Source organism: Halyomorpha halys, unplaced genomic scaffold (genome assembly GCF_000696795.3).
Source record: "Halyomorpha halys isolate HHAL.00 unplaced genomic scaffold, Hhal_1.1 Scaffold128.1, whole genome shotgun sequence".
Classification (NCBI taxonomy): domain Eukaryota; kingdom Metazoa; phylum Arthropoda; class Insecta; order Hemiptera; family Pentatomidae; genus Halyomorpha; species Halyomorpha halys.
This window is the reverse complement of record NW_027110898.1, coordinates 224,142-246,345: the sequence shown is the minus strand read 5'-3', so window position 1 is coordinate 246,345 and position 22,204 is coordinate 224,142. Positions and strand designations below refer to the sequence as shown.

At 31.5% G+C, this 22,204-nt stretch overlaps 1 protein-coding gene across 1 annotated transcript in view; it reads right to left on the bottom strand.

Moving 5' to 3' along the window:
- LOC106678192 (atrial natriuretic peptide receptor 1) overlaps positions 1-22,204 on the bottom strand; it is a 1,188,520-nt gene that overhangs the window by 1,083,569 nt on the left and 82,747 nt on the right. Inside the window, exon 2 of the mRNA XM_067048967.1 lies at positions 21,620-21,936. Coding sequence (XP_066905068.1) covers positions 21,620-21,926 — 307 coding nt within the window. The 5' untranslated portion in view covers positions 21,927-21,936. The remainder of the gene's footprint in view (positions 1-21,619; positions 21,937-22,204) is intronic.

Genomic DNA, 22,204 nt, shown 5'->3' with positions numbered 1-22,204 from the left:
TCAGCGAGTTACAATCAGTAATATCAGGCTCTAAAAATAAAAAGGCACCAGGTTATGACATTGTTTATGAGTTCTACCAATTCGCTGCAGAGATGTTACTCAAAAAATCATTTTCGCATTAAAACTATATCAACGAAACAAGTGTAACTCCTCCCTCCTTTGGCCACTAAATCATATATCCTCTATTTAAGTCTGGAGATATTAAGGATGTTTCCGATCATATCGGCATTATCTGCTTTATCACAGTAACCAAAGTTTCACTGCTCTGTGTTAAAAGCCTAGGAAACCTTTGTGACAGATAATGATCTACTCAGTGAGAGCCAAGCAGGTTTTCTCCGTTAGTACTCTGTTTTTTGTGATTAAAAAAACTGGATTAAGCTTAATTTTTTTAGTAAGAGACTGAACGTTTAATGTTTCTTTTTTTTCTAAGACCTAAAATCTGCGTTTGACTAAAATCGTTCAAGATATAATTGTGGCAGACAGAATAATGGCCGAAATCTCTTTTTAAATTTAGTAATCTCTGAAATCCATACAATCTAAAATCCTTCATAAAATCCTCAATGCTCTTCTTACTTTGTTACAAACAAAATCATACATAAAGACCTTAATATTCCCTATGTAACCGACCTAATCCGAACCAGATATCATTCTTTCCATTATAAACTCCCTAATCCCCCAAACCCACTAGTTTCTAGCCTTGCATCCTCTTCCATTCCCAACAATTTTTCGAAGCGCCAAAAAAAAAAATGGCCACCAGACCTGCTAGAGTAAAAACTTCCTTAGAGTGCTACCAATGGGTCGTTCTCTACACGCCTGTTTCACTCCAATATAATTGAGATCAAATTTACAGAATGTAATAACTGTGTGTAATTTCAATAAATACATATATAAAAAAAAGTAATCTTTGAAAAGAATAGATCCAAAAGTAAACAACTTTTTCCAAGTACAAAGATAAATCTTGAGTATACTCACCATCACTACAATCCATTATCTATACTTGGGGGTTTAAGGATGAATTTCATAATTTCTAGTTTATAATAAATTTTATGTCGTTTTAGAATAAAATCGACGGGATGAACCATGTTCAAAACATGCGTGACAAGAAAAAGACTTTTGCGCTTGGTGAAGCAAAAGTCAAGGATGAAATTCGATAAAATTATGATTGCTCTATTTGTAGTCTAAACCCCAGCTTCTTTACCAATTTAGGTCAAATGAGTAGAGCTGTTTCTGAAATGTAGGTCTGCCAAAAAAAAAAAAAAATGCGTTTACATATACTTAAACAAAAGTAGTGGAGGTTTTCCTTAAAAAATCATCAAAATTGGATTAACAGTTCGATCCACTAAGCCCTAAACATCAACTAGAATACAGACAAACCTGGATTGAACCAAATGTTCAAAACGTAAAATACATGTGTTAATTTTCGAGATCGAGGAAACATGTTTTCTTCATTGCCTGTGTAAATACAAAGCTTCCTTACCTTCGATAGTGAGGAAGCAGATTAATAACGAAAATGTACTTATTTGTAAACGCGCAATGTATTATTTCCTAAGTACATTGCGCTAGGCCTTGGGCCACACGCTACGGTTTGTCGCGCCTATAATAATAACTTATATATTTACAGTAATGGTAAAAGTGACAATGGACACAGATTTGGTGCGATTGATAAGCACTTTTCTCGCTCCTTCTGTACCCTCTTGAGAAATAATTAGGTAATAACCTGACAGTAAAATGGCAATGGGCAGCAAATAAAAAATGGGAAATTTCCTTGTTCAGGTTCCTTTACAACCTACACTGATAAACTGTATAATATTACACAGTATATTATACACCTGTAATAAGGTTAATGTCAAGTTTGATTATATCACACGAGAAACCATTGTTCTATAGACGCCTTCGTTACCGTCACCATCACACTACTAACATAAAAATTATTAATTGAATGGCATGACTGTAGCAATCAATAAGATAAACACATAGTTCTACAGTTAACTACTTCAAAACTTAAAAGTAATATATTCAAAAATATATAATGAAATAAACATTTAATATAATAATATGTAATATATTCAAAGACCGTTTAGAATTTTTTTCAACTACAACTTAATACTAGTTACATTGGTAAGAAACAGAATAATTGCAAAATGAAAATTAGTACTGAATAAGTGAATAAATGAGCATAACATAAAAAGGAAATGATATTGCTTTTTTTTGTTGGATGCAAACAAAACGATTTCTATTCCTCATCTTGTTTTTCAAATAAAATAAGCATGCACAATATGTCAAAATGGTTTTCTGAATTCAAACTGAGTTCAGTCAATAAAATCTGTTGACTAATTTAATACTATCGTTATTCCTTTTTTCCCCCTACAAATAGAATCACCTAATTATCATTCTATTTACAGGGAAAAATAGGAATGCCAATGTGACTTACATGCTAAATCCATTGTTGTTTGGACCGAACACAAATTTGATTATAGATGTACACGGAATTGAATTAGTTCTCTGATATCTAAAATTTAAATTGCAAGAGAAACTTTTCCATTCTAAGAGCATGAACATTTTTAATTCCTGCGTGAGAACAAAGCTCCCCTGCTTGTCGTTTTAAGAATTGAATATTAAAAAATCGACAAGAAATAGAGTTCAAAAATATTAACACATATTACACATTTCATCTAGTTTGAATCCACATATTTTTACAAAAAAAAAAAAAAAGTGAACTTTATTATACGGGGTACCACTCTATTCAAACTATGGTGAGTGGATAAGTTTTCAGTTCGTGGGACTGCCCCCGAGTCGATCACTCAGGCCGGATCCGGACTGGCGCCGCTACAGTCACGATCACTTTAAAGTTACGGCTATAACCCGCTTAGCAATAACGGCCCACAAGGAGTTGATTTGTTCAAGATCTCGCAATTAAGATTACCCACTTTATAAAGAATGTATGAGCCTCACGGGGGCCATCATTCGAAGATAAACATTCTGAATAAAATAAAGGTGTACAAAAATGTCTGAAAAATGTAGATGCTGCTTTAAAAGTAGCCCAGGCTATACGTTTTACAGGTGCTGAACTAAAAAAAAAAAATTATAGGTAATAAGTGTTTATTAATAGTTAAAAAAATAAATACTCTATGTTTGTGAAATCTGAACTTACTTATATTACAATCTGTAAATATTAGCTAATCCTTGAAAGGATTTACCTAATTTTATTTCATTTTCATTTAAAGCGTTTTGTTGAAAGAAGATATTGAACGAAGTATCAACATTTTCCCCATCAATTATTCACCATTATCCGACGCATAAAGAAAAAGATCCAAATTCATCACATGAATTACGTTTATTCAGTGTAGACCTTCCATTTCGTGGCTATGAAGGGAGATTTATTTGAATATTAGGGGGAAATATAAGACCGCAATGAGGTTCTGTGACAAATTCGAGAGCTCTTAGGGATTCCTCGGAAGACTTAAAGGATTTAACCATTTTCATTTTCTTAGTATACATTTATGCCGAGCAGTTCAACACTAAAGAATTCAATGAGTTGCCTAATGCTAATTTTCTTTTCTTAAACAGCCCACTGTGTGACTGCTCATTTAACTGTACCGTTCTACAGGTAAAATCAAAATTTTAGTCTAGGTTCAGGGATATTCGAAATAATCATATTACCTTATAGTTATGATAATGTAAGTTTCTACTTTTCAGCTCTTATAATATTACCGCCGTCCCTATTGTAGAACAAAAATTTAATGAAGGTGCATTAATTAGTCAAAATATAAAAATTCTCTAGGTCAACTGTACTCTACCCCTATAGCTCTTACAACACAATGACATGCTACTACCAAGTACTCGATAGTTGCACGCGGCTACTACCACATATAAACACGAGGTCTGAGCTGGATATTTGCTGAAAAGTAAAATGGACCGAGGAAAGTGTCCTGAAATATAAATAAATGATTTCAAAAGAAACTTATAATTACAAGTTCATTTATCCACTTAACCTTATTAGTTTAAATAGATTTTCAATATCAAATTTTTGTAAGTCAGTAATTTTTTTTCAATTATTATACATACATCAGCAAATGTAAATGATTGAAGATTACTTAAATAATGTGATATTAAGGTCTTTTACTATATGTTCCGATACCTGGCCAAGGTGAGATATTTTTCAAGGGACCTTTCACAGTGGCCCTGTGTATATCCAAACACACCTACCTATTTTTATTTGCCACAGGGGGTCCAGTATTAGAGCTTTTAACACATTAGTATACCACAGTTTTTGCCGAAGGATTAGAAGCCAATTAATCAGATACAAACCCTTCCTAGACATATCAAACTTCCCCACCCCCTCTCGGGCCTAGGGGGAATAGTCATCTATGGCCAATGAGGAATTAGATTCAAAAATTGGTAACGCCTCTACAGGAAGGTGGGAGAAAAAGGGAGGTAAAGAAGGAGGAAGACCAAAGAGAAGGCAAGATGCATTTTGACCAGACGAAGACGTAAGAAGGGCTATGAGACCTGGACACCGGACACCATCCCTTATGAATGAGACGACACCTACGCTACTATATCCCACGGCATGAATCATTCAAATCAGCAGCTATAAGTATGTATTACGCAATAAGTAATAAAGTAATAATCATACTTTATGGCAACCATTTGTCTTCATCATTTCAATCATTTTAATAACATCATTTATCAATACTTATCATAAATACTTATTTCCTTTGAGTAGTTTATTTACTATTATATTACACAATACCACCCCTTATTATATTATATGATTAATGGTAACGATATTTTATAAAAATGAAGATATTTTATTATATAAACACACAAAAAGCCTCTGGAAAAAAAATCTAATAATAATAATAGTTTTTCAGGACTCAATATGCTTTCTGCGATTATCCTGGCATTCCGATTAAATTTTAAGGCAGATACATAGCAAATGACAGTGCAGTATGGGCACAACTTTAATAAAAATAAGTCAATGAATGTTCGCGATACAATAGGAAATTTTAAAACATCGTTAATTTTTTTAAAGCTTCACTAAAAACTTAAAGAAGCAAAAACACAATATTCATAAAAATTTTTTGAATATTTCATCTAATTTGAACATCTACATATAAAACCACGCTTATCACATTAAGATGGTAACTCGATGTTCTTAAAGTATTCTGGCTTAACTTATTTTACAATTCCAAGCATTTTACATGTGTCACAGGTGCGAGCTCTGAGGGTATAAAAGAAGGACTCACAATGTCCAATTCAGAGGCACCCATTTGTATTTTTTCACCAGGAATTTTACTTTGAAACTAGCCATCTACATTGTACATTCTAATTTTTATTTTTATTTTCTAAAGAATATATTTGTCTATAGCCCTATCTTTTTAAGTCATAATAATTTTCAACGATTACCTATATCGAATCCATGACAATTTTAGCTACAAGACAATTTTGTACAACTCTGTTATGTGGATATCATATGAATTTGAAGCTAAACGAAATAGCGATAAAAGTTATGAATAGAAAAAATTATGTGATGCCGGATGATCAAAGGTTGAAGATGAGCTTGTGTATACATCGGGACCTCCCCGTTCCTTACTTCAGGTGTCCCGAGTGTATGTTGGATTTTTTATAATTAAAACCAGTGTGGAAAAGGGATTGTTGAAGTTGTGAGACTCTTTCTGTTCATAAATAACATCCATATATTTGAATAAGTCAAATATTAATTTCCTGGAGAGGCAGATTTTGTTAGCGTGTTAGCTTTAATTATTTGTTTCGATAATATGATATAAAACAGAGCATTGGGTGGTCTCATGAGTAATAGAAATTATGTGCTTATCTGGTGACGTCTTCGTCGCCGCGATGACGTCTCTTAGCCGCTTCCCTCGTCCAGGTGTGCGTTGGGCGAAATTGTGAAAACCATGAATCTTCGCCTGGTGTCAGAAAAAAATATTTCTGTCTCGATCGGGGCTGGCCAGCATGTCCTCGACTCTGGCGTGATGGTAGGAGCAGGTCCTAGCTTGCATAGTGCTTAGGCTGGGGCGGCATTGCAGTCGCGGCGTCTTCGGGGTCTACCGGTGTCAGCGGCAAGGGAGGAAAAAGACCCGAAAAATTCGGATTATATAAATCCCCAGCTGTCGGGTTTAAATAATCCGAATTATAGCTCAAATCATAATGAAGATTTTAAGTGAGAAGGGTTGAATTTTTTTTCTTGAACTAATATAATTTGTTTTGTTTTTTAAATCACACTTCAGATACGACTGTTCTTTCTCAGCCGCCAGTTGGGCTAAGAAAAACTGTAAAATTTAATTGGCTTCTACTTCATATAAATTAAGTCAGGATTTTTTATGGAATTGGTCCAATTCCACACAGAAAAAAAAATTGCGTTTTGTGTTTTTTAAGCGTTATAAGAAGCGGTAACTAAAAAAAATATGTAAGTTAGGTGATTCTAAACTGCAGCATCGTAAACTCAACAAAGGTTTTTTTTTGAGCAAGTAGAATTTGTTAGAACCTATTGAAGGGTGTTTTCAAGCGGCTAAATACTGTAAGGCTCCGTTTTAAGTAAAATCATGACTTAAAAACAAATTTGATTTACTTCTGAAGAAACTTTTGTCGAATTACAATACTCCGGTTTTGAATCATCTAACTTTCATATTTTTTTAACAATAGCTTCCAATTGCAAAAATACATGACTTGCTTAAAAAACAAAAACTTTAATTTTCTACTTTTATGAGTGGAACTTGTTTGCTGCTTCTTAGGTCTGCTATCACTTATTTGAATATTTCCCAGAATTTGTTTTTGCTAAAACCATATGAAAGGGGATTTCTAGCGGCTAAATACGCAAGGTTTTAAAAGCCCAATAAGTAAGTTATTTCTATTCGCTTTAGAAAAAATAAATAAGAATTATTGAATTTTAATAGTTTTTTTTTTTTTAAAATACCGCTTCTTATTCAACAAATACCTTGACCTCTATATAAAAAAATCATCACCTTACAATTTAATACGGTTGAACTAAACCATAATTCTTAAACTGAATTTTCTCTACATTGCGATGATGTCCCAGTTTCACCGTTTACTGGTTGGTTAGTTAAAAACGTGACAGTCTAAAAAAAACAACAGAAAATATCAATTTTCACTTATCCTGTAGCGATTGTACCAAGAACCTTTTTCATCAACTGTCTAAATGAATTTTTTTGTAGCTCTCTAATATAAACTTTGGAAATATTGCCCGGGACTTACGGAGGAAGCTGTATATGTATAAACAAAGTGTCTTACCGAATAAACCATGAACGAATGTTCTGAAACTGTTATCAGAAATCTCCTTTCAACAGCGTTGGTTAGCCAACAATAGGTCCGACTTCAGCCCACGTAGATTTAATAACATGAAAATCGATTCTCCTCTGGTATTGTGTTAAAATTTTCAGTACTTTTCACATTAAAGAAAAAATGGGATAAGGAGAGGGTTGTTAAGAGGTCCTATTCAGAGGACCCGGAGGAAATATCCTCGCAGGCAAAAGAACCTATTAATCAGGTGAGGATGTTTTTCGCCTCTGGCCTATTTACTTCCATTTCATCTCTAGGTATTCCCACTTACTTCAGAGTCTTAACTACTGATTAATTTACCTGATGTGAGTTAATTTTTTTTCAATTCAGCTATATTAATTATCAGTGTATATATATTTTTATTTGTACAATAGTTAAAGAAAAACAGTTGATCGTAGGTAGGGCCGTAGCTGGGCGGAGAGGAGATGATACCCACCAAGGACGCAAAATTAACCACGAAAAATCCTTTTGTTTTTAGACTCATGCAATTTATCAAGCGATCAAATTCATTTTTAAATTCGAAGAATTTTCCTACATATCTATAACCTTATAGCCATCTGAATAAATCCAGCCTCTTAAGAAACTTTTTTTCAGTAATTATCTTGGAATGTGAATAAAAACTACACAATTAAACTTAACACAATCAAAATGAAAATCTGTACCACTAACCCTGACTCTGAAGGTTCAATACTTTTTGAGGAAGTCCTGTTTTTTTACAACGTTTATGCAAGGAGATGATTTGTTAAAATACTACACTCAACCGCCAGATTTCCCCCCAAGTTAGGGTACACTTTTAAGAGGCCAGGTAGGCCTCAGTAGTGTTCTCGAACCATCAGGGTAACGGAATAAATAATTATTTATCACTACCTTATTTGAAACTGGATCGTTGGAGTTAGTAGCACAGCGTTTTACTCACTAAGCTACCCCGCCCGCCATTTTAACACAAAGACCGAGAAACTCTATTTTCAATAAACCTAAAAGCTGAAGTAGGACCCATACTGGTGAACACAGTGCAATCAATAGAAGATTAATTTATATTATAGTTTTACAATTAATTATAATGAAAAACGTTTTACACATTATAATTGACATATTTTATAGTTTTAGTATACATTAGTTTTAGGTTTGTTAGTTGGTATATACATAAATATTAGCCTTCCGCAATTAAAAATTTAAGATTTTTGCAGAGAACCCAAGCCCACACACAATCTTACCATATTGAAATTAAAGACTTTAATCAAATACTGAGCAAACCTATTAACGATTTGTTATACAACCAATTCTATTTATTTTATATCTTTTTTTAATACTCACCTACTAGCTTCTGCATATACCTAATAACCCAGGTCCGAATTTTTATACAATTTTATATTTTGTTTACGAGCTTCTTTAGAACTGCTGATCAAAGATCTATACGAATCAGTGTACCCAGATGCAATTAGTAATGTTTAATGTTACATATTTAAAGATAAATGCATATATTTGCATATTTGGACTATTTCAGTTGAAAAAATAGACATAATAAATAATAAAGACGACATTGTAGATTACAATAGAAGGTTTATCTCCATTCAATATGTACACAACAATATAACAAACGCTACGTTCAATATTTCAGCTCCAATATTAAGTATGGACTTTTGTCATTTCCCGAAATTACATTTCTCCTTCACGTTCGTTTTTAACATCACACTCCACTTCAAGCAAAGTTTGTTTCATACTTTCCTAACGATTCTAATTTTAATTATTTTCGAGATGCCAAAAGTAGATACTTCATTCGTTCAAAGTTGAAATCATGGATTGACCCATACAGTACCAAAGATAAAACATTTTTTACTACAGATAAAAAAATTGTTTACTGAAACTATTGCTCAAAACATATTACAAGAACATGAAAATTACATTTTGATGAACATGTTAATACAGTCGAGTTATATTGTTAGTTTTCTCTTAAGGAAGTAACACAATGGTTTCAGATCTTACAAGAAATTTTCCAACTTATGATACAATCCTTCTAAAATTTAAACGCAGTACGTTTTAAACTGGTATACCAAGGGAATGAAAGAACTGTATGAACGCATATTGAGTATTAAATAATTCGAATAGAGTTTAACTAAATCGGCCTCTCAGTTTTCGTAATCTTCCGTGAATTTCTGAATCGTGATAATTTTTTTTTTGTTTAGATCGAAAACTACCACAGAAAATTAATCAATTATTCACTTTAAAATATATCATATTTACAGAACGTTAATTAATGAATTACAATCTAAAAACGAAATTAATTAAAGGGAAAATACGTTCTTTGAAAGCCCCTTTTAGGACAACAAAATATAAATTAATAATGATTGGGAACAATCACCTTCCCAGCCTGTGATTACTAAATAGGTAGGGCATATGGGTTGAGGTGAGAATATTTTATGTAGAACATTTAGACACATTTAAAGCCACCGTTCTTGATTTTTTTGAAAATGTATAGAGATAAGATATGGAGTACATAAAATAGAATAAAAATGTTATATAAAATGTAATAGCCTTACGTTCAATAATACCCGTCTCAGTTATATTTCAACTAAAATGAAGCAATTTCAGGAAATAAAACTTTTGTTAGACGAAAGCTTAAAATTATAAGAACTATTTAAAGAAAGTATATTTCATATACCAGACCAAGTAGCAGAAAAATTGAAAGAAAAAGTGAAAGAGGTTTTTATTCAAAACTCGGGACTTGTCATTCTAGAGGACTTTAAAATTCTATATCATTTGGGATATTCCGGGCTTTTTACTGCTCAAAACCCCTTGCTTATAACTCAAATAATCAGTTATTTATTTAGTTCATTTAAAAAATAATAATAAATACTGTTGATAAAAAGTGACATTTTAATAATAATCTTTATTTATTCTGGGGTTGATCCCTTTAGAATAATATGTAGGTCAAAATTAGGCTTTAGAGCTTTAGAGTAAAGATGAAATTACAAAATAGACATGAAATTACAAAACTTCATAAAATAAAATAAAACAATGAATTTACAATGAAGATACAAATAAACAACAATAATTTACAGAATATATAAAATAATGATTGAACAAATAGAATAAAACCACATGTCATATCATAAAACATAAGATGACTTCTGATAATAAATAAAAAGAAAAAAAATATATAAAAAATCAAATACAATTATAATAAATGAAAAGATACAATTTCTGCTACTTTACATATTAACAATTATAAACGAAAATCTGAGACAGGAAATATATAAAGCTTTTTTGTAACTTTCAATTGTTATTATTTCGGAATAACAATTGAAAGTTACGATATTATATTGCAATAATTATGATGTTATATTATATAATCATTAAGTATCAATGGTTCAATTATTACACGTCCAATCTAGTATGTGGGAGTAACAAAACAGTTCGGATATGTGCTTGTCCTAATCACAATCAAGCAAACTTGATCAATTGCTGACATTCCATTTCAACTGGTGTGGATTTATGTTGAAAGAAAAAATAAAATAAAGTACAATTCCTAAAAACATTAGTAAACTTTTAAAAATTTCGATTTGAATATGGTTTACCCGACATCTTTCCTTTTGGATTCATTTGGATGCTCCTTGGTTTCTAAGTAACAGTCAATTGCATCGGTAATTACAAGTAGAGACAATACAGGATTAAATCAAAATAAGGTTTATGAAGTTCCACTTCCAGTTACCGACAGTTAAAGGAGCAGTGACCTACAATCTGGGAAACCCAACCACAACCCGAAGACTGAAGCCCAGGCTGCTGCAGGACATCTTGTTATAAGCTCTATATTTATAAGTTCTGTTATGTCACTCTAAAATTCTATTTTATCTTATTTTATTTGTTTTCTTTTCATATTTTTCTTACATTCACCTCCTTTTTTATCCGTTAGAAGTCAATTATTTATTTTGTTAGATCCATAAATTGTTTTAGTCATTAAAGTTACTTTTATATTTTATTAAGAATCATTATTTCAATCTACTTAGTTCATTTTTTATTTTTTATTTATAACTATATACAATGTTAGAGATGTCTTTTTTATGAGTTAGTAAGTAGTCTCAAACAGGAACCAGTATTAACTTTCATTAAAGTAGAGTAATTATATATAAAAACTTTAGAGCATAAAAAAAGATCAAAGTCCGTAGTCTGGCACTCATAGTTTGTTCAAAGTCAGAATCCATTTTAATATATATAAAATAATACCATACAATAACACCATTTGTATGAAACATTGAATAGTATCTACTTTCAACAAAGTAGACCAATTAGCAGTAAAAATATCAATCAGAGTCCGTAGCCAAGCATCCATTTCTTTTTCCAAGCAAGAAACTGTTAAATAACGTTCCTAAAAACATTTATTATCCACTGAATGGTTTAAATTGAAAAACTGTATTAAAATGATGTAACATCCCATTTTTATTTTACCCTCATGTCCTTAAAATCCTTATATTTTATTTAATTTAAATTTATATTTTTAATTACAAAATAAAAATCATATTAATTTATCTGAAAGAAAGAAGAAGCTGTTGAGCCTGATGGAGTGGAAAAGGAATTTGTTTCTATCGCGGTAGTAAGGATAAGTGCAAGGAAGCTTATCACCGGACTCCCGGCTTCGTTTTCATGTCACGTCTCATCCTTTGCAAGTAAATATATGGTCCTTTTCCGGAACATTATCTTGGAACAAATAGTTTAGGACTGATTCTACTAGACTAATGTATGTTTCGGGAAAAAAATGTGGTTTTTGTTACTAAGAGACAGTTGGAGTAATAACCATTTCTAATTTAACATGTTATTTATAAAAAACAATAATATCCAGTTAAATAACTTCTGATTCTCTCACAATACAGGACAATTTAAATTAATGTAATATTAAATAAAAATTTATATATTATGATATGAAATCTGAAAAGACTGGTATAAAAAAAAAGAAATACTCACTCTGGTACATAAATAATAAAAATTTCTTACAGAATCACAAGTAGCCATTGTACGAACCACATTCGGAATTAATATAAAAGATTTCATAAGAAAATCCGCGGAAGAACCCAAAAACTTAAACAAAACATAGACCATATAACTGATGAAGGTTGAAAACGAGTTGGGTATGGGAACTCCTAAATTAAAATCTGTTTAAAGTACTAGAGTCCGTTAATTATAAAATGTTCTCAATATTTTAGGAGATAATAATTGAAGTAGCTTATTGGTACGGAAAAGGCTCCAATAGACTTGAAAATGCAATAGCAAGTAATTTCCAATTTTGTGTTAGAATCACTTGAATATTCATAGGAGGATCGGTTAAAAATAATTGTGAAGTAACATTGCCTATATTTTAATCTTTATTATTGCATCTGAAAAAACAGTGTGGAAATCAATAAATAAAATTTTTGAGGTTGATAAAATATTTTACCACCTCATTTAAATGTTACAAAAACATTAATTAAGCCGAAACGCGAGATAAGCCGAGAATTTCAGAGCCTATCAAATAGTTTCAGGTTGACTCGAACAAATATAAATCAAATATTCTCCCATATTAGATTAATAAAGGGTACAACATTTATAGTTTATCAAGCCTACATTGATTACAGAAGGACATAAACTCAAATAACAAGACAACCAAAGCAATGTTTCGGACGTTGTGTGCAACGTCGCAGACTGAAATGTTTAAAATATATACCAACACAATTTAATTGTTATAACATATAGTTGTTTTATGTTGTTAAAGTTTTAAGAAATATATAATAAATGGATATTCGAAATCACCTATTTACAGAATAATAAGGAGAATAAAATATAAGAGAATAAAAATTCAAGCATTGTGTACGAACTTTTTTGTCTTAACTGCCCGATTGTTAATGGAGAGAAAAAACCAAAACAGGACAGAATATACTACAGCAACAATATGGATAATTCAAGATTCCTCACCCAAAAAAAATCAGTTATTGTTTATTATTTATTTTTCTATTGTTTTTTCTTTTAAAATAGTTTTAAATTTAAAATCAAAACCTCCCAACCACGCAGACCTTAAAGGTTTTACTCTATTTCAGGAATTAAATAAGTTTTTTTTGTGTTATTTTTACTAAACAAAAACCGATTATAAAGCCGCGCTTTTATTCCTAAATATTAAAGGTGATTCATTGTGAGCCTTGTTCTCTATGTTAGTTTGAAAATTGGACAAAAACTGTTATACTTGTTAATAATGCAGTAAAAATTAGTGATTGTAAAAAATCAGTCAAAATAAATTAAAAATTAGGAAGAGATAAAAATTTAATTAATAATAATAAAGACATTAATGTACTTTCAAAGAAGAGATTCAAAACTAGTAAGAAATATGTGGAATGTTTAAAAAAAATTATCTTGATCTTCATATCAGGGCGTAGCCGACCTAAGTTACTGGAATGCAAAGAAATATATTTAAACCAACTCCCACTAACAGTATTCCATTTCAATAGCGCTAGAATTAATTAATAAAATTTGAATAAGGACGAAACTATAAAAACAAAAAAACATAGCAGTATAACTTAGTATAGTGGAGTACAGCACCAAACCGACAAACATTACTCCGAAATGTTCGAGGTCTGTTTAAAGCATGGAGATCCTCTCACCCTAATTTAATTCAACTTAGCATTGGAGTACGTCATTAGAAAGGAATCCAAGCTGAAAAGGGTTTAATTTTGGAGGGTGAAATACGCATACTTGGCCACAAATTTAAATAGACGAGGTTGCAGAATCTATTGCATTGACCAAAGAATACTTATTTACTTTTAAAAAAATTAGCTCTCGGAATAAATAAAAATAAAATATTAGCAAACCAAAGTTATATCTTCCCTAGTAGATTATCTTTTATCTACTGCCACACAGATATAAGAACAGCATCTTAGATGTGTCTCACAATCGTGAAATCTACAACTTTGAAAAGGAATAACTTCAAAAGGAAAAAAATAAATCAGATATATATCTGTAATTTAATATTTTAATTAATCATAAGAATTAAAACCACAACATTTTGTACCCAATCTTCCCATTATCGTGTTTGTTGTATATCTTCAGAATACAATAATAAATATCAAAATTTGCTCCTACTAAACGATTACTGTAAGGAGCGGGGTAGCTCAATCCACCGGGGGCAGATGTACTGTTACTGTAGCCCGTAGTGAGCTCTCTATAAAGTGGGCATCCTTAATTGCCGCTTGAGCGTAGACTTGAACAAACCACCTCTTTGAAAACTCATTATCACCTCCTAGCGAAATACTGAACTCCTGACCTTTCATGGGCAGTAGCAGTACAGATTTTAATTTTTTTAAAATTAATTATAGTTAATAAATAACTTGTATTATGTATGTTGTATGAAGTACACTCCTTCACTTTTCATAGACTAGTTGGATTTTTAGTGAGGATGTATGTATAATTGTAATAATGAATAAAACCAAATAAACAGAAGGAAAAATCTATTGGATGATTTACAGGTAGTGTAGGAGGGGGGCGAAACATAACATTTATTGTTAGAGAGTGTTAATTAATTTTAATTAGGGGTCTTTGGAATTTAAAGATGATGATGCATATTGATGATGATGATGATGATGATGATGATATGAATTATATGGAAAGATGTGGGCTTACTCCTTGGTTCGGTTTTCCTCGATTTCCCCTCTCCTCTGCTGCCGGGCAGGGGGACTTCAGAGTGTCTCTACTCACTCATTTTTCCATTAATGAAAGTAAGAAAGAAAATTACTGCCAATAGGAAAAAAATTACTCTCTTGTGCCTCCATAATGTTCTTCTCCCCACAGAGAACCCTAAAGGTGATGCTAGGTTCTACCACGAGCCGAAAGGGCGCTAGTAGTGTCTACATCATGGGTCTATTCAGACTTTCGGTTACCCGGAACAATGTAATAGAAAAAGGTAGGCTGTTATAAAAAAAAAGAAAGTAATGAATGAATGTATGAAAAAAAAATTGCACGTATAAGGTACAGGACGAAATGAGACAGGATGAAACAGATGGAAAGTCATTCGAGCCGGAAAAAAAGAAAATGCTGCTTCTAATGCACATTATCACCTCAGGTGAAAATGCACGACTGTATACTGTCACTTTAAACTCAATAAACATACTTTTATCCTCAAGCTGGCAAAATAATGGAAGTACAGGTTCTATTAAATTGAGGATGAAACTGTATACAAATCATCTACTTGTGCGATAGGTTCAATAGTTTGAGGTTTGCGGTGTTTGGCAAAGACCGCATAGTCAACCCTAGGCAGTATGAGCTGTTCCACACAGTGAGTCTATTTAGATTTACGGAATCTAAAGATAGAATATACGGAATAACTATTATACAGTACTTTCGGTAATCGGCCTATCCTGCCAAGTACATGGGTCTATACACTTTCGAACTATATCTATCACACTTTTTATTTATTATTATTTGCTTTAAGGGTTTCTTTTCTGTAAATAATCTATTTTTCTATTCCACAAGTAATTAATTACCTTTATTTCAAGGTCAACAGTTCGTCATTTAAATATAAAATATATTGGTAAGGAAAAGTTGTTGAAGGAATCTGATAAAATTGAAACCCCAGTTTGCTCTTACCACAACTTTTCTTCCATCATTGGAACAGATTCAACGACCCGTCTTTAAATATAGGTCAACCGAAGAAAATAAGTTAGCGCATGCGTACGTGTAAGCAAAGGATGGAATCTAATAAAAACTGTATTCAACCGTTTAATACTAATATCCAAATTTTCTCTGAATTTGGCCCAAACTTGATGAGCTGGTTTTGAAATATAGCGTAAGCGAAATTAGTTTAAATAATCTGATAAGATACTAACCCTTATTAAACTGATCTTTTTCTTTTCCACAAATTTGATCCAAATCGGACGAGCTATTTTTGGAATAAAGGTGTCTGGGAAAATTTGTTTACGTATATATAAGCGAAAATATTAAACGGAATCTGATAAAATCAGCATGGAACCAACTAGGTACCTACTGAAATTTATGGAAATTTCTCAGAATCGGTTTAGCGTTTCGATTGATTATACCCGAACGATATTAAGATAGACAGATACGGAATCAATTCGCGGCATGGAAGATCGCATCAAACGCGTCGCTTTGAATGTCCATATTGCAAAGCATACTCTCCCCCAGCAGCCGCATGCATTTTATTTAATTTTGGTGTTAGTGAATTGTTAATTTGATATAGATAAGTGCTAGTAGTGTAAACATTGCTTAAATGTTGTTAATATCATGGGTATTAAACAATAAAGGGTCAAGTTTAGGTAACATTTGTTTTCATCAGTTTTTTATTCAAAAGCCATTTTTCAAGATAGCAGCGAATCCCTAAGGTTGTGGTGGTAGTAAACTTTTATTATTTATTAAATGTCAAGATTTACTACATTATCACGTTTCGTCTCTCCCGCATGTTTTTAGCCCAGATTATTTTTCAAAACCGTGTTATCTTAAGAAAAGTCTCATACCTCATAAACATTTAGAAGTACAGACGTCTAATAGTGTGTAGAAACAAGAAATTCCCTGGTTTATTTTTCTTTGAAGTACCTAATAATGATCTTCATAAAATCAGCAAATCCATGATATTAACCTAAATAAAATTCAATAAAAAAATGCTGTTTATGGAAAGACTGTATCTCTAGTACAGAGTTTAACAGAGTTGAATTTAAGAATCGCTCAAAGTTGAGCAAATTTGCTACACTTTAAAAAAAGATAGGTATAATGTTTTCCTTGCAGTAGGTAGTTTTTGAGATATTTTGCATGGAATGAAAAATTAACGAATAGCTTAATATTTTATTTAAATAAAATAAACTTCTGCCGAAGACGCAACTTTAGATTTTTAATATGAATCAAAACCACGACATACAAAACACTAGAACTACCCTACCTCTTTGTTTTTTTTTCATTTCCTGGACTACTACGAAAATCTTGTTCGGATAAGTAGAATTATTTAGTCCAAAAAATAAAATGTAATTAAAGATGTAAATTTCATAAAACTAGTTGTTTTTAACTAGTTATTGATTAATAATAGACATCTCATTATTATTGCGTATATTTGTGGTAATTTTTTAAGACAACCTAATTTTAATATAGCAGTAGATTTTTATTTTTAAGATTTTTTATATTGGTTAATAAACAAAAATCTTCTGATATAAAACTTTAAAACTTATGTCCTTAATTGAATACTCTGTATACTTCAAAGAGAGCTACCAGAGTCCAGAATTGTTATTGACAGCTCAGATTTAATCTAATTCACCCTAGAATTTGATGAAACTAACTTCCGCTCATTCTGCCTTTGACGATGATTAAATAGAAACTGTTCCTATCCAAACCGCAGGTTGTTCCAAAATATAAATTATAAACCTGTAGGGAATATATTATTTCATAATATACAATAAGGCATACACTTAGCAAGAAAATAGATCATATAAAATATTAATTTCTTTCTATATAGATTGAGGAAACCCTATACAAAACCGTATAGTATACAGTAAACTAAAAATAAAAGAATTCTTAATGTCAATAATCAGTCAAGACTACGGTAATTTTGAATTCTAGTTAAATGTAGCAGTTACTTGTCTAAAATAAAACTAAATAACTGTCAGATCTAAACAGAATAGTTGAAAAATTAGGGTTACTTTTATCTGAGAAAATTTACTTTTATATTAATAATTTATATTTTATTAGTATAGAAGCATATTCCACAGAATGAGAATTTTTTTTTTAAAAAAAAAAAGATATTACATAAATATTTATTTGGAAATGTAAATAAAAGGACGAATAGAACTGATATAATTTTGTGTATTTTGAAAAGAATATTTGTAAAATAATCTATGGCTAAATAAATAACCATTTAGAAGTCCATAGACCTGTTACAGAAAATTAGACCAGAGATGTCAAGTGGAGCTAAAGTTGAAAAATTACTGAATGCTAATTAGACCACATTCTGTAGAAGGCACCCAATCCTCAAATTTGCCAATTATAAATAAATGCAAAATTATTGCTACTGTATATTGCTTTCAGATCATAGAGGAGAGAGAGATTTTTGGTATAGAAGGTTAAAAGGTGAAAAAATATATATATTTTATACTATCCCAAGCGAAATAGTAAGTATCTCTTTTTAATTTTTGCTGTTAAATGGGTAATCGCTTTTAAAAAGAAAATTTCAAAAAAAGTCAAAAATTTAGAAAAAAAATCTAATGTATTAAGGGAGCCGCGGAAAAAACCCGAAGAAGATTGGGAACATCTGCGCTAGTCCAATTCCACTCTATTTAAAATTTCTATCATCGGAAATATTAATTTTGTAAACATTTCGAGTAAAAATTAGCTGTACATCCTTGAAAGAAAACTTTACTTGTAAAACATCTTTAAAAAAGTTAGTTATATATATAGTTTAATATATAAAGTAATTATATAGTTTTTTTTTTAATTATAATGCCACATTATAGCAGACCTACCTTCGGTAGCTATAAAGCTTGTAAGTTGGATTCTATAAATTAGGTTCATTAGTCCTCATAGCATAAAACTATCTAAGGAAAAAGCTTAGTTTTCAGAGGAATGACTTTGGTATAACTTCAATTTACTAAAGTATATTACTGAAATAAGGGGGCAAGGAATATCGGTGGACAGAGTGGGATTGATCACATGACATTTCCAAACTGTGACTGACGGATCGGAAAACAAAACGCCAAGAAGCTTTTAGCCTATAACACTGGCGTGTTAGAGCTTACTTTTACGGATGCTACTATAAACCTTTTCTCTTTTTTGTTGAGGATGTCAGTACAAACTACTAAAGATCTTTTTTATTCTATCCGGAAGATTCTTTACATTCATTTTTTATAGGAGCAAAAGATTCGAAGCCTGCTTTTCGGTAATAGTAATAATCATGTTAAATTTATTTTCTCAAGCCACTTTATGTTTTTTATTTATTTTTTTTTTTTTGTTGGATCTACATTCGTAGTAGATCTTTGACTCCTGAACCAGCCTTCTTTATACACCTACTAGTTTTGGGCTTTTGAGGTGCTCTTTCATATCCATCAGGTTTTTGGGTCCCCACGTGAGAAATGTACGATATATATATATATATATATATATATATATATTTTACCCAATATTTAATCATTTCTAACATACGGGTAAGGATTTTTTTTTTCGTTTTTGTTATTTTTATGACCCCCTTCCAGACCATTTTTGACATACGGGAGGAGGGTGGTTATCTACAGGTATCTAACCCTATTCTAATCATTGTAAGGGTCACTTTCTGAACAATACGAAATCAGCCAAATACGCTTATCTATTTTGTACTATATATCTATTCTGTTTTTATAATTCTGAGCTTGTTGTGTTAAGAGTATGAAGTTCAACGGCGAAGTTTAGTCCTTTTGTACTATTTATTTTTCAAGCTTATTACTTTTTAATTCTGTTTATCTCCGGAATATATTCGTGGACTTATCTTTCTTTTTATAGTAACACAGAAATTTCAATTTATTATTTTATTAACCTTCAAACGTATTATCTATGTATTCTGGTGGTGTTGTTTGAGTTTAATATGATAATTGTATTTTACTGTAAACACTAATTAATGTTATATTATATTTATTAGGTATCTTTTTTTTTTATTTTAATTTTTATAACGACCTTCCTGGTCATTTTGTCAATCGGGGCTCTTATCTACAAGATACCACCCTGATTGAAACAGTAGTGGGAAGTCAAGTTTTCATTGCGTGGGAACGCCACAGAAATAAAAGTCGTCCCCAGCCCGGATTCGAACCGGCACCACTACAGTCAATGTTGGGACTTTAACTCGCTCAGCGACGAACGACCCGGGAGGCGAGAAGAAAGTAGGGGTTATCATATAGGTAACCAACCTACTGTAACCAGAGTAGTAGGGTCGACCCTTGTAGAACCACCACAAAATAATAGTCAACTCATTCAGGCCAGTATCATACCGGCGGCACTGCAGACATAGAATTGCCTAAGTTTTTCCTGAAGAAAAATACCAATTTTTGAGTTAAATACTTTAAACCCTCAAATAACTCTCTCCTACAATCAATTGTATGGATATTTATTAATTAATAGATTATTTATAGCAGATAATGCTATAGGTAGAGGGTAAGAGTCTTGTAAATGGATACATAACTTCTCACTAATCACAGTTGGCTACATAATAGCTATCATTGTCTTATAACAGAAGGAGAATAAAGATTCATTATGCGAAAACTATACTAAACCACCTAGAGACCAAACCACACAGTTCCTAACTCTCCTGTTATAGGATGACACTTACAGGAAAGCACTTAACCTTCAAAGCTTCTGTAAACAAGCAGAATAAAACAATTTTTGACATACAAGCTCCTGTAAACGTTTCTGTAATCAAGCTTTTTTGACTTCACTTTTGATTTGAAGGAAAGTAGGGTTATGTAACCAACCTCCTTGCCCCTACCACACTCATTCAAAATGAGGGAGGTTTAGCTGCCGAACCATGTTATATACTACAAAATACGAATAGTTATTATAACCTTACTGTCCTTCAATTATTAATACGATCCAGTAATAATTCGGACAAGCTGACCCATCGAAGTGCGGTAAATGATTTTTTAGAAGCAAAACAAATTTGATATCCGTTTTTAGCACCTCAATAAACCCTTAAATACTAATTAGAAAAAAAGAAAAAAAATCTTTTTGGTTCAAAATTTTCGCCTTACCATGAGCCTTTGATTTGTATAGAAATCCAAAAAACAGTAATAACATCAACACAACTAAGCGAATGTACATGAAACTTGGAAGTGGCTTAGGATTCTAAAAATCATATCAAACGCCATATATCAGTCCTGATTAAACAAATCTGAATCAAAGGTATAAAATAAAACGTTTATAAATTATTTGAAACTAATATTAGTAACCAAGAGTTACTAATAAATAGGTTTTATCAACCATTTTATATAACATCTTCATATAATTAATTACAAACAGTCAACTAATACTCTTCCAATATAATTAAATAAATTTAATTGAATTATAGTAACAGTTATTAATTACAGTTAGTTATTAAACTTAGTATAGACCGAAAATGACTTAAGTAATTGAAGAACTTAACATTTCTTAATTATCATTAATGTATAACTATAATAATTAAATAATATATTAATAGATTAATTTAAATAATAGATCCCTTTTCCAAAAAAAAAAAAAAATGTATTCAATTGAAAAATAGAATATAGATGATACACTCTTTGCGAAAACACATGAAAAAACAAATTATATGTAGTTTATAATGATCACTCACCAACGCAGTACTCGCAGGTAGGACCGAAGAAAACATGGAGCCTGTTGATATCGTCTGGACACATCTTCGCTGTGACTGCAGTGCGAAGGGCGAGGTCTGAGTCACAGTTGTCATCTGAAGGGTAGAATACCAGCTTCCTCCCAGGAAGAAGTGGAGCGGCTCTGTGAGCAGCTAGCTGGAGGACTGGCATCACCTTCGGGATGGACACCACGAAGTGCGGGTCCTTGGGGAGGATCACTGCCGCTCGAATTTCTTCAACAGCGGCGGCACCTCCGAGTAACGATACCAGCACCACCACTAGGATCATATCCGTCGAGCTGCAACATGGAAAAAGACGTAAGGATGTATAACTACGAAAATATTTATTAATTTAAAATATTAATTTATTTTGATGCATTAGTTGTTGACCGTGCATATTATGAGAAGAGATGGTCGGTGTCTGGATCAATTAAGTAAAATATATTTTATTAGTACCAATTGTTCTATCAAATGTTCATACCTTTATAAGGGCTAAGTACAAAAAAATATATAACAATCATGATTAATAATTATTAACAGGATTAACGGCACACAAGTATATATATA